Consider the following 15,809-nt stretch of genomic DNA (forward strand, 5'->3'; position numbering starts at 1 on the left):
ACTCTACACTCTAAATTCCAAAACTAATTAAAGATTACAGCATCCTTTCAATCATAATATTCTAAAAAGTGTACCTTTAGGTCATTTTCAATGTATTTCTTTTTCTTTCCAACTTGCGGTAGGATTTTGTTGTTCTAAATTTGAATATGGCTGATTGAAAGTGTTGCTGAGGTTTCTTTACTTCTAATTTAATTTGCTGCCCAGATCACTCCACGCTGCAGTATTCTGTAGTCTCTCTCCATTTAAATCATATTCAGTTTTCTACTCTTCTGTCAAAGTAACAAACTCTTTCCTGCATTATATACAACATAAAATTTTTGTCCAATCATTTAACCTATATCGCCTTATTTGTTACTTGTATCCTCCTCCCAACTTGCTTTTCCATCTTTGCACTGTCACAAATCTGCCTATCATGCAATCAGTCCCTTTATTCAAGTCATCAGTATGGAGTGAATACAGTTGGTCAATACATTCATAGTAAACTCGGGGTTCTAGTCACATAGAGACATTTCCATTGGCCCATTAAAACATTTAAGACCCAATTACATATTACACTTATTCAATAGAATTCAATGTTTAAGCCTGATTATTCATGAAGGACTTCAATGTTTTTCAAGTTCAATTTTCAGAACAGAGGCCTTAAATGACCTTTCAGAAAAACAAATGCTTGTGATGTCGTCAACAGAGATTAATTTACAGCATGATTTCTCAGGTACACACTCCAGAAGCAGTACATTTATGAAATAAAACTCAAAGTTCATCATCTTAAAACTAAATTAACTCTACTAAAATTGGAGTCAAGATGACTGATTAAAACTTGACAAACAAAAGCTACTTTGAAGCAGTATGAATTTAAATCAGGAGAGAATGATACAATCACGTAGCATAATTATCAATTAATGGAAGAAAGCTACACTAAGGATTGAAAAGGACATATATGACATTGTTACAAAATATTCTCAGGAAGTCAGAACCTTGCACAGCAACATTTTATACTAATTAGATTCTAAGCCACAGGTAATGTCTTAAATTTGATTATTCCATGATTCTGCAAAATATTAATGATATGACATTACCTGTGCGTGTGGTTGCTGAGTCCCAATTTAAGTCAAATTCTGAAGATTCACTTTCTTCAACTGTAAAAGAAAGAAAGCCAGTCACATTATTATTCATTCCCCGAATGTTGTTGTAAGAGTTAACCGATGAGGCATGAAATTCAATACCCTCTCGGATTTGTAAATGTCACTTGAAATTACGTACTGTTACAGGTATGTGCTGTATCAATAAACCAAGTCTACTAAGGAAGCACAAATCCAAGAAAAGAAACTTCTGTCAACAAGCTAAACGAAAAAATACATGCATTTTTGTGTTACTATTTTTTCATGTAGAAAGATTAGTTATAAATGTTGGACAGCCAAAAAAGTGACAGAATAAGCATAAAAAGACATCGCTAGGTTTTGCCCTCCAAGAGAACATTATTTTTCTTCGAGGAATGATTCCAGATATACTGTTCCCCATCAAAATTATTGTTGAGTGTCACTTTTAGCACTTGGGTGAAAACCAAATATCAGTGAGCAGATGGCCAATCTCTGGGACAAACTCCCCTGGAGAGGCATTGGGCAGAATCCTCCTGGTCCTGCAGGGGCAGCTTGAAGGCAGATTGAAAGAGATTTCATGGAAATTGGCTTCAAGTCAGCAGGCCATCACATTCTAGCCTCCAGGCAGTCTTCCCCGAGTTGGGTCAGCAGCTGTTGAGGCTAACTGTCCAGCAGCAGATGGGCACCCAGTGAGATGCAAACTCAGCAGGTGCTTGGAGGCAGTTTGCTGGTGACTGGCCTGCATTTATTGCCTCTCCCCCATTAAGCTAGAGAAGGTGGTGACGAGTCTCCACTATAAACTGCCACAGTCCATGTGTTGAAGGCACACCCACTGCAGCACGAGCTCCAAGATTCTGAGCCTATGATGATGAGATAATATAACTAGCAGGATAAGTGAAGTGGAACCACTGGATGTAGCATATTTAGCTGTTCAAATGGAATTCAGTAAACAGCAACAGAAAAAGGTTGCTTTTTGATTCTTTCATGTGGTGTGGCACATTGAAATACCAATCACCCCAAGATTCCACTCCAAGGTCTGACTTAGAACAATGTCACCATACTTCCACAGTCACGGCATCCACCATCTCTGCAGCTCTTATTTGACATAACCCACTAGGTTCAGTAGATTAGAGATAACAAGGTTTAGAGCTGGATGAACACAGCAGGCCAAGCAGCAGAGCAGCAGGAAGGCTGACGTTTCGGGCTGAGACCCTTCTTCAGAAATAGTGGATTAAAAACTAAGGTGCGGCACTGGAGCAATGGAGTGTCAACCAATCAAATATTTTGTTCAACAGGATAAGCTGAAGTTGCATCTGCCCTCTTTAAAGGGCACAAAGGATCTGAGAACACTATTTTAAACGGGTGCGGGTGTGGGCTAATCTCCACTATTCTGAAATTAGCAGATTTGCTAGCTTTCAGCCCATTAATTTCTCTCTCATATTTTCTTTACTTACAATTAATTATCTAATTTATTAATTCCTCACTTTCATTACATTTTTTACTTGTCCACTACTTCTAATTATACCTTTGTATCTTCTACAGATGACAGATAATGGGTAATACTTTGGCTCATTCAAAATCTCCCCTTTTGCAGAGTTAAATTCCAACTCATGCATTTGTTTAACGGCTGTCATTTATTTATTCCCCACTATATGTTCACTTGCATCAGCCACTGGACCCATGTTTACTTTTGCTACTCTTGCGTTTTCACAATCCATTTTCACATTTCCTGTGGATTAACTCATGCTATTTTGCCTTCTACCTTGCTCATTATTTGCTGCTTTCTCAACACCATTTCCAATCCTCAAGCTTACAATACCTGGCAGTACTGTACACTTTTTCTTTTGCTCTTCTAAATCTCTTTAGTTAGCCATGGAACGATCTTTTTCCTCATACAGGCTTTACTTCTTAACATGTATTTACTGAGAATTAGAAAATATTTATTTAAACATTTACCATTACCTATTGTCATATCTTATAATTTCTCAATCTACCTTAGCCAATTCATTCCTTATATCCATGTAATTGGTTTTAAATGTAACAGTCTAGTATCAGACATACATGTCACTTTCAAACTCACTCTTCCCCAAGAATTCGCTACCAACAAATTCACCCATCTTGACTTCCACCTTGTCTGTCAAAACAGCAAGCACAATGAAATGTTTACTACTCAACCGTAGTAACCATGCATTCACTTCCATGCATCTACATGAGTCAGCGATGGTTCAGCTGGTGGTAGTCTCACCTGCAAGTCAGAAGACAGTTCAGTTCATGCCAGGACCTGAGCACAAAAACTAAGGTGTGGCACTGGAGCAATGGAGTGTCAACCAATCAAATATTTTGTTCAACAGGATAAGCTGAAGTTGCATCTGCCCTCTTTAAAGGGCACAAAGGATCTGAGAACACTGTTTTAAATGGGTGTGGGTGTTTGTGTGGGGTAATCTCCACTATTCTGACCAATACTTAATTTGTCAATCCATTTTTGTCACTGCTTATCTGGTCATTACCAAATTTATATTTGTGGGAGCTTGTTGGGCCCAAACTGGCTCCAATGTTTCCTGCATTACAAAATTGACAAAACTTCAAAACAGCGATACAATGGTACTGAAGCACTTTCAGACAGACATCGATGACCAGGGAATATGCTACATTAACGCAATTCTCCCTTTCTCTGTAATGGACAAACATTAATTCACACTTGTACCATTAATTTGCCTTTTGTTTAAAAACAATTTTCACCTGATATAACATAATCAACTGACGCAGCAACATCATCAGTGGCTGAGCCTATATTTAATGAACCATTTTCTTGAATACAGCTGAGTGGATTACTCAGCCAATTCAGGATGGCAATTGAGCATCAGCCACATCGTTGTGGCTCTGAAGTCACAAAGCCTAAATCAGTTAAAACACAGGAGACTGTCTTTCCTAAGGTGCATTACTAATCGGTTTTACAACAATTTGGCAGTTGCATGGTCACCATTTGCTGATTTTTTTTTTGAAAGCTGAATATGTATTAGTTGATTTTTTAACATAAAGATCCCCTGCTGCCATAATAGGATCTGAGCTCACATTCCAGAGTATTAGTTCAGGTCTCCAGATGAAAGTCCGGCAACATAGTCATAGGAGACGATGGGGTCAATCAGAATTTCAGGAGACTACGTAGCACTTGGTCTTTCTTCCATATAAATATGTAGATGACAAACGTAACTTTGAAGATTTTTAATTACAATTTTTTAAGCTACTTGTAGGGAAAAGTACTCTTTTGATGCCTTTGCTGTACATTCTGATGAGGTCACGCTTTATGACTAGAATGATTACAGCATAGAAGACTCTAATTTGCCCTATTAGGTCCATGCCAGCTTTCAGTAAGTATAATTTACCTAATTACACTCCTGCATTTTTGTTGCAATCCTGCAAATTTTCACTTCAGCAAATTATCCAATTCTCTTTTGAGGTCCTTGCATTGAATCTGCTTCCACCACACTCCTAGGCAGTACATTCCAGATCCGAACTTCTCAGAGGAACAATGTTAGACTCTTGTCACTGTTGCTTTTGTCCCTGCAAATAACCTTAAATTGCTGTCTTCAGGATTTTAATTCTTCCGCAAACAGAAACATCTCAAAAGTAATGTCCAAACACTCAAGTTTGGGCACAAATACTAGCAGCTATATCATCCTCAAGTTTTCGTGTGGGCAACTGCTGTTGCCCCTTCATCACACATCCACCGCTTATCACCACACCCCACTGCTGAAGCTGAAGTTTTAAAGAAATCATGCAGCAATTTCAGATACGAACTTACATCTGATACGTTTATGGTTTTCAATATTATGCCATGCATACATTTCCCATATCTGACTTTCCACAAATATTTTTAATCATTAAAAAAGTGACAAAGTTATTGTCCGCTACTTTGGCATCTGAATTAAGAGACACACAAATTAATGTCTGTCTTGTAATTTCACTGATCTTACAAGGTTAGAAAAGGACTTCCATTAACCTCTAATTCAGCTATCACGGAGAGTGCTTCTCTCACTGGACCATAAATGAGTTGAAGAGGTGAAACAACCTAAACTCAGAAGCAGAAGGTTAATTAACGGAAGGAAATTGAATCTTGTATACTATTTGAAGTTGATGCTGAATACATACAATATATATCAGAAAAGTCAATTTTCTCACAACTGAGAAGAACATCATCCAGTTATAGGAAGGATATTATTCAGCCGGAGAGGGTTCAGAAGACATTCACCAGGAGTTGCCGGACATGGCAACTGTGAGTTAAAGAAAGGCTGGATCCTCTTTCCACTGGAGTGTAGGAGATTGAGAGACAACTTGATAGAAGCTTATAAATGAGGGGTGTTGATAGAGTTAATGGTAGTTGTCTTTTCCCTAGAATGGGGGCAGGGGGATTTCAAAACTAGGGGCACATATTTTCTTTTTTTTAACAGGAGAGAGATTTTTAAAAAAGACATGAGTGGCAAATTTTTTTTTAGACAGAGGGTGGCTAGCATGTGGAATGAATTGCCAGAGGAAGTGCTGGATGTGGGTACTATTGCAACATTTAAAAAAATTTGAATAAGTACATGAATAGGCAAGGTTTAGAGTGATATGGGCCAAGAGCAGGCAGGTGGGACTAGTTTAGTTTGGGATTATGTTCAGCATGGATTGGGTGTACGAAGATACTGTTTTCATGCTGCATGACTCTATGACATTGAATGAAAGGTTCATCCAATTTTGGAAGAACAAGGTTACAGGTATGAATATCACTCTACACATACAAAAAGCTTAATTTTATGATGGCTGAGTGAACAATGGACACTTTGTCTTTGACAAATGGCCCCAAACAGTTATGCTGCAAGAACCTAAGTTCCTTGCTCCAAATAGCTCCTTTTGAAAGGTTGTCAGCAGAAACTTTTCCAAGCCACTGAACATAGATGATTGTTTATCCTTCCGAATACTCTTTAATTTTACTGGTAGGCCTCAATGTAGTACTAACGCAACTAATGCATTATTTTAGATGCCATAATTTAAAACCAAATGTTAAATCTGATTCTTCCCCTTCGGTAAACATAAACAATCCCATCACACAGAAAAGATTACTGATGGCCTGGACAACGACAGTCCCTCAACCAAGAGATTACCTGGTCATTATCTCATTATTGAACATAATATTATGATGCATTCTAATTCCTATATTTTTCTACATTCACAATAGTGACTATATTCCAAAATTACTTTACTGAGTGTAAAGAGCTGTGGGATAGCCTAATATCATGAGTGATGCTATACAAGTACAAACCTTTCTGGTCTCTACTTGGAGAACCAATGAAAATGCATTCACCAATAGCTAATCTCTACCCCCAAGTTGTCAAACTGGAGAAACAATCCCAATATAAACAAAATATGCAATACAATTTCCATCCAATACACATTGAACACAGGACTAAACAAATGACAATGTTACTTCATTACCTACAAGGCGGAGGTTAGGACAGCAAGATGACTTCTTGCTGTAGATGAAGCTGTAATATGTGGCCAAAGTAAGGAAAACAGAACACACGAGAGAAAAGTCAGTCACTACAACCAGCCATTCAAATCAATGTTTATTATACCATTAGCTGTGCACTTGACATTTGAGCTTTTGAAAAATTGTTTACTTTTCTTCCATTGTTTACTTTCAATTTCTGCTCCCACAACTTTTCTGCTTCTGTCATTGCATTAATCATTTATTTCATCAGCAACTGGTCTTCTTCATTATTTTTCCAAGTTTCTTCCTGTGTAATGCTAACAAAAATATGTTCCCTCTGAATGATACAACCAACAACCATCTTACACGGAGAGACTGAGGCAAACAGGAATTTCTTTATGCACAATGCTGTTAGAATATTTTGCTATAGGAAATAGCTATGACAATTCACAAGATCGTCAAAGGAAAGTTTGGACAAATATTTAAAGAGATGGGGGAGGGGTGTGAGCAGAATTATTACCTGTACATTTCTTTAAAAGTCACCATAGCACTACCAGCTGCTCTCTCATTAGAGAGAAACAATTGATGGTGGTTTCGCCAAACAGCCACCATGCCTCAGGCAAGGGGACAGTTTGAGGAGAGTCCTTCGTAGTAACGTCAGCCAGCAAGTCTGCACTGTTGGCATTACTCTGCATTGCAAACCAGCTGTTCTGCCAACTGAAGCACTGACTCCCACTCTAGCTGAACAAGCATAACAACATTAATGGGGACCATTTTATCTAATGAACACCCATGGTTTTATGTTACCACCCTACAACTTTCACATCTGCACTTTTCAGCTGTAGAAATTGCTATAAAATTTCCAAATTGTCCGTAGTCTCAAGATAGTCCAGCCTAATCTAATATGTTTGGTATGATCTTAATCTGGCCATTCAATTCAATATCATATTGCCCATGTAATGCACCCAAGGAACACTGTAATGGAGTATTTGACTTTTCAATTTTATCTGTTCCTCCAGGGAAACTCATCTCCCCTAATGCTATGAAAGATTCCATAAGACTTTCATTCCTCTCTCTGATCAGGGGTTGAATCACTAGATCTTGTTAGACACCAAACAAATGCTCTCCAATTGAACAAGACAAATTCTGTTTCTTTCAATGCTAGCAGTATCTTGCAATTTTACCCAAAAGCTACCATCTTTCGTGGCTCCATTTTCTATCATCGATAACATTCCTGATGTCCACACCTTCAGATCTCAACTGAAAATCCAACTTCACCTCCATTGCTCCAATTGTTTCCTGGCAATTTATTTCCTTCAAAAGGAAATAAACATCCAATATTGATCCTTTGTCACTATCCTCCATCCTTGTATTTATTATAACAACCTCTTTGCTCATTGTTCCACTGAAGTTCTCCCCAGTTCCTTGCATCTCAAAAATATGCAGTACAATATACATACTCTCACTCTATTCTTGACATGTGTCATATCCTACTGACTCAATTCATTCCATGACATCAAAATGATGGGCTGTCTCACACCACCCTCTCTTCGCCCCAGTTTTTTTACCCTCCCCCTACAAGTGTAATGGATATTAAAATTTTACAACCAAAGCTTGAAATTAACTGGAGGACCACTTCATTTGCCTTGTCTATATTCCAGTCTCAGCAAATTCTAAGCCTGTTCTTCCACTTACCTTTGTGAATAAAAAGCTGGGATATCAACAATTCCAGTGGAGGGAGCTATTTCACAAAGATGGGGTTCTATAGACAAAAAAATTATACAGCTTGTGAAACAATTACAGCCCCAAATATTTTTAAAATATTATTGCTTCTTTTAGCCTAAGAAAGAAGGTATTGCAAGTTTCATCGCTGCTGTGATAGTAGGTAGTCCATAATATCTATAGAAAAACAGTAAAATTAGGAAAAGGAAGAAAAAGGACCAGTGTTGACAAAATACAGCAATAAAGAGGGATTTCAGTAATGAGAATCACAGTGAAAACACTATGGGTAAAATGAATGACTAAGAATATAAAACATCTTATGTTTGGTACAGACTTCCCAATATTAGTGGTAGATGGAAAGATGCAATCACATTAGAGACATAGTTGCAAAGGAAATTTTCAGGGAAGGAGAAAATAGTCCAAAAAGTAAAGAAATGCATTCTTAGACAATATTTGAGAAATTTCTCAAACAGCAGATTTTAGAGCTGGCAACAGGTCAAATTATCATTAGTGATGAGCGAGTACTTTTGAGTTCAAACAGAAATGTGTGCATGGGTGGGGGAAGGGAAAATTCATCAATAGAGCTCCATCAAATACTGATAAGCTTCAGCACAACAATGTGTGAAATTGAATACATACAGAATTGAACGCATTCTTGTGACTTGGCCAGAAATTACTTGGGAATCAAAGACTGAATTAGTGGGAACATTCCTAAGAATCCATATTACAGTTTCAGCATTTCACATATGTAATTGTGCCTTGGATCAAGAAACAGAGATTGTGTATCCAAATTTACAGATGACACCAAGTTGGAAACACAGCAAGTTGCGTTGACGTAAGCAGCATGTTGAAGGGGTCTTAAAACATTATAACTGAGTGAACAAAACTGCGATAAATTCCACCATGGGGAAAGATGGAAATAATTGTTGTTAGATCTCAAAGATTGATCAAAATGTTATCTTAATGATTTCAACTCTTCATGGTTACAGACAATGAGCTGTGGAGCAGCAAAGACATTTGCATGGCCACACACAAGTCACAAACGTTAGTGCACTAATACAAACGGTAACCAAAGGGTTAGAGAATGTCAGTGTTGTTTACATTGCTAATGTTTCAATTCTACAGAATTTTGGTGAAGTCATTATTGGAGTAGTGTGTTCAGGTTTGGTATCAGAAGGTTATACTGTTCTCTTAATGCAGGATTACATTTGAGGCCACATTACATAAATTTAAATTTGTATTTCTTTGAATTTTAGAAGTTGAGGGGTGAACTAATTGAGATGTTGAAAATGAAAAGGATTCCATTGAACAGAGACAAAGAAAAATACTTATTCTGGTGGGCAATTCCAGAATAAAAAATGACGAAGTGGTGAAAATCTAACTCTACCCTAAACGACTGTGCATGTAGGACCACTTTAAAATTGTCAAGACTGAAAACATTGACTTCTGATTGGTAAGAGTATCAGCAAAAACAAGTATTTGCACAGACTACTACTTCCATAGTGAATTTCCATTTCCCCAGATAACAGAACTGTTGCAAGCAGCCTGGCTGTAATGCTGGTCATTTTGGTTGTGGATCAGCAGGGGACCTTACACAGCCATGTGTTGGTATTCTGTCTATCAAAAGATAGAATGGTTGGAGCAAAATGCAACACAAAACTTCGATACAAGAACAATTTAATGGTCTTGATAAAAGGAGAATACATACAAAGCTGCAGTTAATGATTCATTTCGGTCCAAGTGAAATGTACAAATTTGTGCGTCATTTTCTACTTGCAGAGGAAAGAGTACTGACAGCCCGCGTGAAAATAATTTTACTGAGTTTAGCAAAGCACCTTTCTCTTAGCACAAGTTCTAAAAGGTGGTTGGTCCACAAACCCACATGTAGAAACTACAAAATGCCATACTCCATTGACTAATTTTCCTGACAACTTCAATATGTTTTCAAGACAGTACAGCTCAATTACTTTGATAGCTACCTCATGCTTCTGCGTATTTTTATTACAAGATCACCACTGATGGGCAAGAAAAAGTACATCAGATTCTTCCCTAAAATTTTAAAGCACTATAAACAATAGACAACACTCAGAGGCAGACCATGCTGTATTCAATACAACCAAGCGTCAACATCCAAATATGCGCAGGAATATTTTCGTTGGGCTGAAGTTTCCAATATTGAAGCTTACTGAAGAGTAGGCTTTCCAGCATTGACTGAAGGAGTTTAAATAGTCAGCAAAAACACCCTTTGACTCATTTCGGACGTTGTCCAAAAAAAAAAATCTAGATCTTATTGCAAAGCAATCTCACATCCAATGAAAAGTATGGTGCAAATAAATCTGCACAAATGAGAACAAAGCCATTCCTACAATGATGCTTTGTAAAGCCAACCACAGGACAATGAAATAATGAAATGCAAAGCCGTTTTGAATCTTTGCATGAAAAAAAAACACAATGGGGAGCTAACTCAAACTGAGAAGAAATCAATATGATAAAAGAAGCTGACTTCATATAATTGAATTTTGCAAAGAGAGTGATTCAAACACTGTCTGTACCATCATTGTATTATGAAGAAATGTAGATGCCACTTTTAAAAAAATAGTGCTGAATGCAAGCAACCTCCATGCAATGGGGAAGCATGGCAGCAAAGTGGTTCAGATAATATCATCATGTCAGTTTCCAACATACAGAAGTTTGAAAATTTGGGTCTCAGACAGACCAAATTAACAAAATAAAACTAAAACCACAAAGGTCCACATCATGATCTCTTTGATGTGCACTTAAGCCAAATCATACCACAGTGACAAATATATTGAACATCCAAAATGAAAATATGACCTCCCTTTTTGATATGTCAAATTAAAACAAAATTTAGATAATGTGCATCTTTTAAAATCAGATAAGGTTGAAAAAAAAAACTAAAATAGCACTGGCTTAGAAATGAAGGGGCTGTGCTACTTACTAACTGCTAGTCATTAAATAAAATTTAAAACTTCGATACACACCATCAGTTCACACACAAATATGGTTTGGAAGTAACCAATCAAGATAATTTCATATCAAGCAAAGTAAAGCACAGCGAACAGTAGGGTAAAAGAGTTTCGTCAAATCAAAAAGAGCAAAATCTTACTTCTAATTGTAAGTAAGCTATAAAAAGTTTAAAAATCAAAGCATCAAATCCTCAATCGCCCTGTAAAATTATCAGTTGGTGATCAAAAATAAAACAAGTAAACCTCAAAGCTTTCCTTCTTTATGGAATATTAAGCAAAATATTTTGAACTTTTTTCTGCAAGCATTTGGGGCAAAGTACATTTAGTGGTCTCCACAAAGCTGTATTTAAGAGTTAGGTAAGTTTCTTTCTGGTTGTTAATTCAATTCTACAAGATTTACAAGTTTTCCATTGTTTTTGTTCCCCAAGTTGTATACATTCCTTTGGGAGTGGTGCACGAGGTACAGAAGTGGTTTTTGATCACTTCAGTGTTCCAACACTAGTTGCTCCCGGGCATAGGTAAACCAACTGACACTCCTCCTCCAAGGAGGAGGAGGAGGAAGAGAAGGAATGGGTTCTTTGCAAGCAGCCATATTCACTCAGTCTGGGGAGCATTTCTCGTAACTAAACTATAGCAAGGAACATTGATATGTCTGTGCTTCAGCATTGACATCTTCACTGAAATCCACCACCAGCTGCAGCAATAACTGCCACTTCAGTGTGGGACAATAATGCAACGTTAATGGTAAAGATGACTGCAGTCAGAAGCTGTTATGTATCTGGATCCTTTCAGGCTGGAGATATTTGCAACACCTTGCAGTTCACTGCTCACTACTACAAAAGGAACATCACTGAGGCTCTCTTTTAATTTATATCCAAATACATTTCATATTCTCTTGCTAGGGAGAAGTGCGTGCAAATTTCTCTAGCGATGCAGGTTTCACCTTGGGCAGGATGCCACCGAATGCATTTAGAAGTCACTTTAGTCATTGCAGGTCAATTCTGCCCTTTTAACTGAATTGACAGAGTTTTCTTCTCTTCAGTGTCCAGCTGGTGGGTGACCACAGACAGAACATCATGAAAGTCATGCCTATTATCCTGGAAGCTGTATTTCTTCATTCTGCAGTAGTCCCAAGATCATAAACTACATAAGACAACACTTGCATATCAACCACTGCTTTGTTACCAGGACAGAGACAACCACAAAAATCTCTACAACTCATCAGTTGCCAGCTCAACATTCAATGGGTATGGAGGAGAAACTCCAGATAGACCACTGACAAGCAACAAACAAACTAAAGCAAATTCATGTCTGCACCTTAGGATCCTAAGATTTATAACCCAACCATTCAAAATGTTGTGGGAAGTCAATTTCAGCAATCAAAAAACAAAAGACAGTTTAGCTATGGAAAGCCCTGATCAGTCAGATTACAGCACTTGGAAAAGAAACTAGTAACCACCCAGTGGCAGTTTGAGTTATGTGGCAATTAAACTAAATGTTACATTTACAAGGATTGCCTGCAATCCATTTAGAAATCATCTTAATTCTACCAAAAATGCATTATATTCTTCTTCATCTATCTCTATAACATTCGTAAAATGTTTTTGAAAATTCTAGTTATTAGTTCTTGTCTTTGAACACTTAACAGCTTTATAATCAGCGATTTAGCTCAAGAAAATGAATTCCCATCTTGCATGGAAGGCCATGTTAGTTGCATTTTTTTTTTTAAAAATTGCTTTGTTACAAAAGGAAGTTAAATAACAAATTCATGTTCCAGGACATCAATATAACAACTAACAAAGGCTGATTATTGCACAACACAATATTCAAATTTAACTAAAAAGACCTCCAGTATTCTCCAAGGCAGCCAAGAATAAAAATACTGATAGAAACAATCACTAAGACTACTGCCTGCTCAAATCTAAATGTCGGCATAAAATTCATTTTAAAATAAATTATTTGCAGAATACGAACATTTCTTTATGCAACTGCTTTTCATCAAGTCAGTTAAGTTTTCTTAAAGAGAAGTGTGCTTTTCACGTTATATTTGGAACTTCATCACCTTAACTTCCCATTCGTCCAGTCTTGACGCCCACCCCATCTACCACAGATTTAGCAATTTGAGATCTCTGCAGAGACCTGAAGTCCCACAGACCAAAATACAGCTCAGCATCCTTCTTTGTCACAGAAATCATCCGGCTATTTGTTTCAGCCATGAAATGTCAAAACTTCAAGGTTTGAGCAAATTCCAACATAGTCGACTACACAGAATTTACAAAGATGTAAGCTAACAATATTTTGCAGCATTTTAACCAACGGTCAGGTCTTCGATTAGCAACATGCCCTTAAGCACACTGCATGTATATTTCAACTGACCCAAGGAAAAACACAAATCAAAATAGTTCCTATTTTGAAATAAAATATAAATTCCATTCAATTAAACAAGGAAAAAGAGATAGCCAAATGCAAAGACAATTTGTATATTTTAAAGTACAATAAGTAGGTCAAAAGATTTGATGATGATATTTCACTACAAGTTTCAGACCTTTGGAGATTCACTGTACAGCATAATCTTCTCGACTGCCTTGAACCTGTTTAATGCTGCTGAGAACATATGGAGGACAGAATAAATCAATGAATATATCTCAAAAGAATAAAATGTGGAAAGGAGAGTGAAATATTCAAATGCAACAAAGCATAGGTTGAACTTACCAAAAAATTAAAATAATAAAAAAATCTATGCTGCATCTAAATAGAAATCCATGGAACATGGCAACGAGACTTCCAATTTCAGATATTTGCATTTGTTCACTAATAATACTTTTCAGCAAAAAGCACAGGAATTCAGAATTCTGTATTGGCAAAGGGATGCATTTACTGAACTATCAACCAGAAAATTCCAGACTTTTATAAAAGTAAACTTGAATTGAAAAATTTTTGTATTAAGAAACTTGACTTTCGGAAAATATACAATAACCTCCACTTGTATTTTATTATTCATTGAAAACAGTGAAAGGATGACATTTTAAAACCACTTCAAGTTTGACAATAATTAAAAGGTTTCTATATTACTTTTTACATAATTTAGAGATTGCTTGAAATGTATGCGCACAACAAGGTCCTTTTGATGTTGAATGCTCAAAAATTAATTCAATTTTATTAAAAATCAATACAAACCAGAACCTTCAATATACAATCGCACAGCACAGAAACTGACGGTTCAGTCCAACCCATCTGCACCGACCAGACATCCCAATCTGACCTGGTCCCATTTGTCAGCATTTGGCCCATAACCCTCTAAACCCTTCCTATTCATATAATCTATCCTAAATGTTGTAATTGTACCCACCTCCACCAGTTTCTCCGACAACTCATTTCACATACACACTACCCTCTGTATGAGAAAGTTACCTATTTTGATGTCGTCATCTGCAAACTTACTAATCATACTTCCTGCATTCTCATCCAAATCATTTATGTAAATAACAAAAAGCAGTGGACCCAGCACTGATCCAGTGGCAGAACACTGGTCACAGGCCTCCAGTCTGAAAAACAACCATCTCCCACCTTGGATACAATTTTGTATCCAATTGGCTAGTTCCCCCTGGATCCCATGTGATCCAACCTTGCTAAACAGTCTAACATGCAAAACCTTATCAAACGCTTGGAAGCCCAATTGCTCCGCCTTCACCAATTATTTTTGTCACCTCTTCAAAAAAAAACCAAAACAAGTTAGTGAGGCACAATTTTCCACACACAAAGCCCTGCTGACTGTTCCTCATCAAATCCTGCCTTTCCAAATGCATCTAAATCCTGTCCGTCAGAATGCCCCCCGACAACTTACCCACCACGGATGTCAGGCTCACCGGTCTATAGTTCCCGGACTTTGCCATACAGCCTTTCTTAAAGGATGGCACTACGTCAGCCAACTTCCAGTCTTCCAGCATCTCACCTGTGGCTACCAACAATACAAATATCTCAGCAAGGGGCCCAGCAATCTCTTCCTTAGCTTCCCACAAAATTCTGGGAAGCACCTGATCAGGTCCAGGGGATTTATCTACCTTTATGTATTTTAAGACCTCCAGCACTTCCTCTTCTGTAACACGAACTCTGAGATATAAATATTTATTGCCCCAAGTTCCCTGGCTTCATGCCCTTCTTCACAGTAAATACTGATGCAAAATATTCATTTAGTATCTCATCCATCTCCAGTGGTTCCACACAAACAGCTACACTGATCTTTAAGTGGCCCGATTCCCACCTTAGTTACTCTTCTCTCCTTAATGTATTTATAGAATCTCTTTGGGTTCCCCTTAACCCTATTTGCCAAAGCTATGTCCCCTTTTTGCCCTCCCGATTTCTCTCTTAAGTATACTCCTACTGCCCTTATACTGTTCCAGGGATTCACTCCATGCCAGCTGTCTACACCCGATATGCCTCCTTTTTCTTCTTGACCAGAACTTCAATTTCTCCTGTCATCTAGCATTCCCCATACCTCCCAGACTTGCCCTTCACACTAACAGGAACATACTGTCT

General features: G+C 37.5%; 1 protein-coding gene across 6 annotated transcripts in view; it reads right to left on the bottom strand.

Moving 5' to 3' along the window:
• Positions 1-15,809, bottom strand: part of znf423 (zinc finger protein 423) — a 333,162-nt gene that overhangs the window by 276,460 nt on the left and 40,893 nt on the right. For 5 of the 6 annotated variants that reach the window (XR_007263796.1, XM_020528461.2, XM_020528463.2 and 2 more), the window contains one exon: positions 1,077-1,136. The exons of the other annotated variant lie outside the window; for it this stretch is intronic. Coding sequence is in view for 4 of the 5 variants with exons in the window: in XM_020528461.2 (XP_020384050.1) it covers positions 1,077-1,136 (60 nt within the window). In the remaining variant the exon portion in view is untranslated. The remainder of the gene's footprint in view (positions 1-1,076; positions 1,137-15,809) is intronic. 6 annotated transcript variants of the gene reach the window in all.

Source organism: Rhincodon typus, chromosome 15, assembly GCF_021869965.1.
Source record: "Rhincodon typus isolate 14 chromosome 15, sRhiTyp1.1, whole genome shotgun sequence".
Classification (NCBI taxonomy): domain Eukaryota; kingdom Metazoa; phylum Chordata; class Chondrichthyes; order Orectolobiformes; family Rhincodontidae; genus Rhincodon; species Rhincodon typus.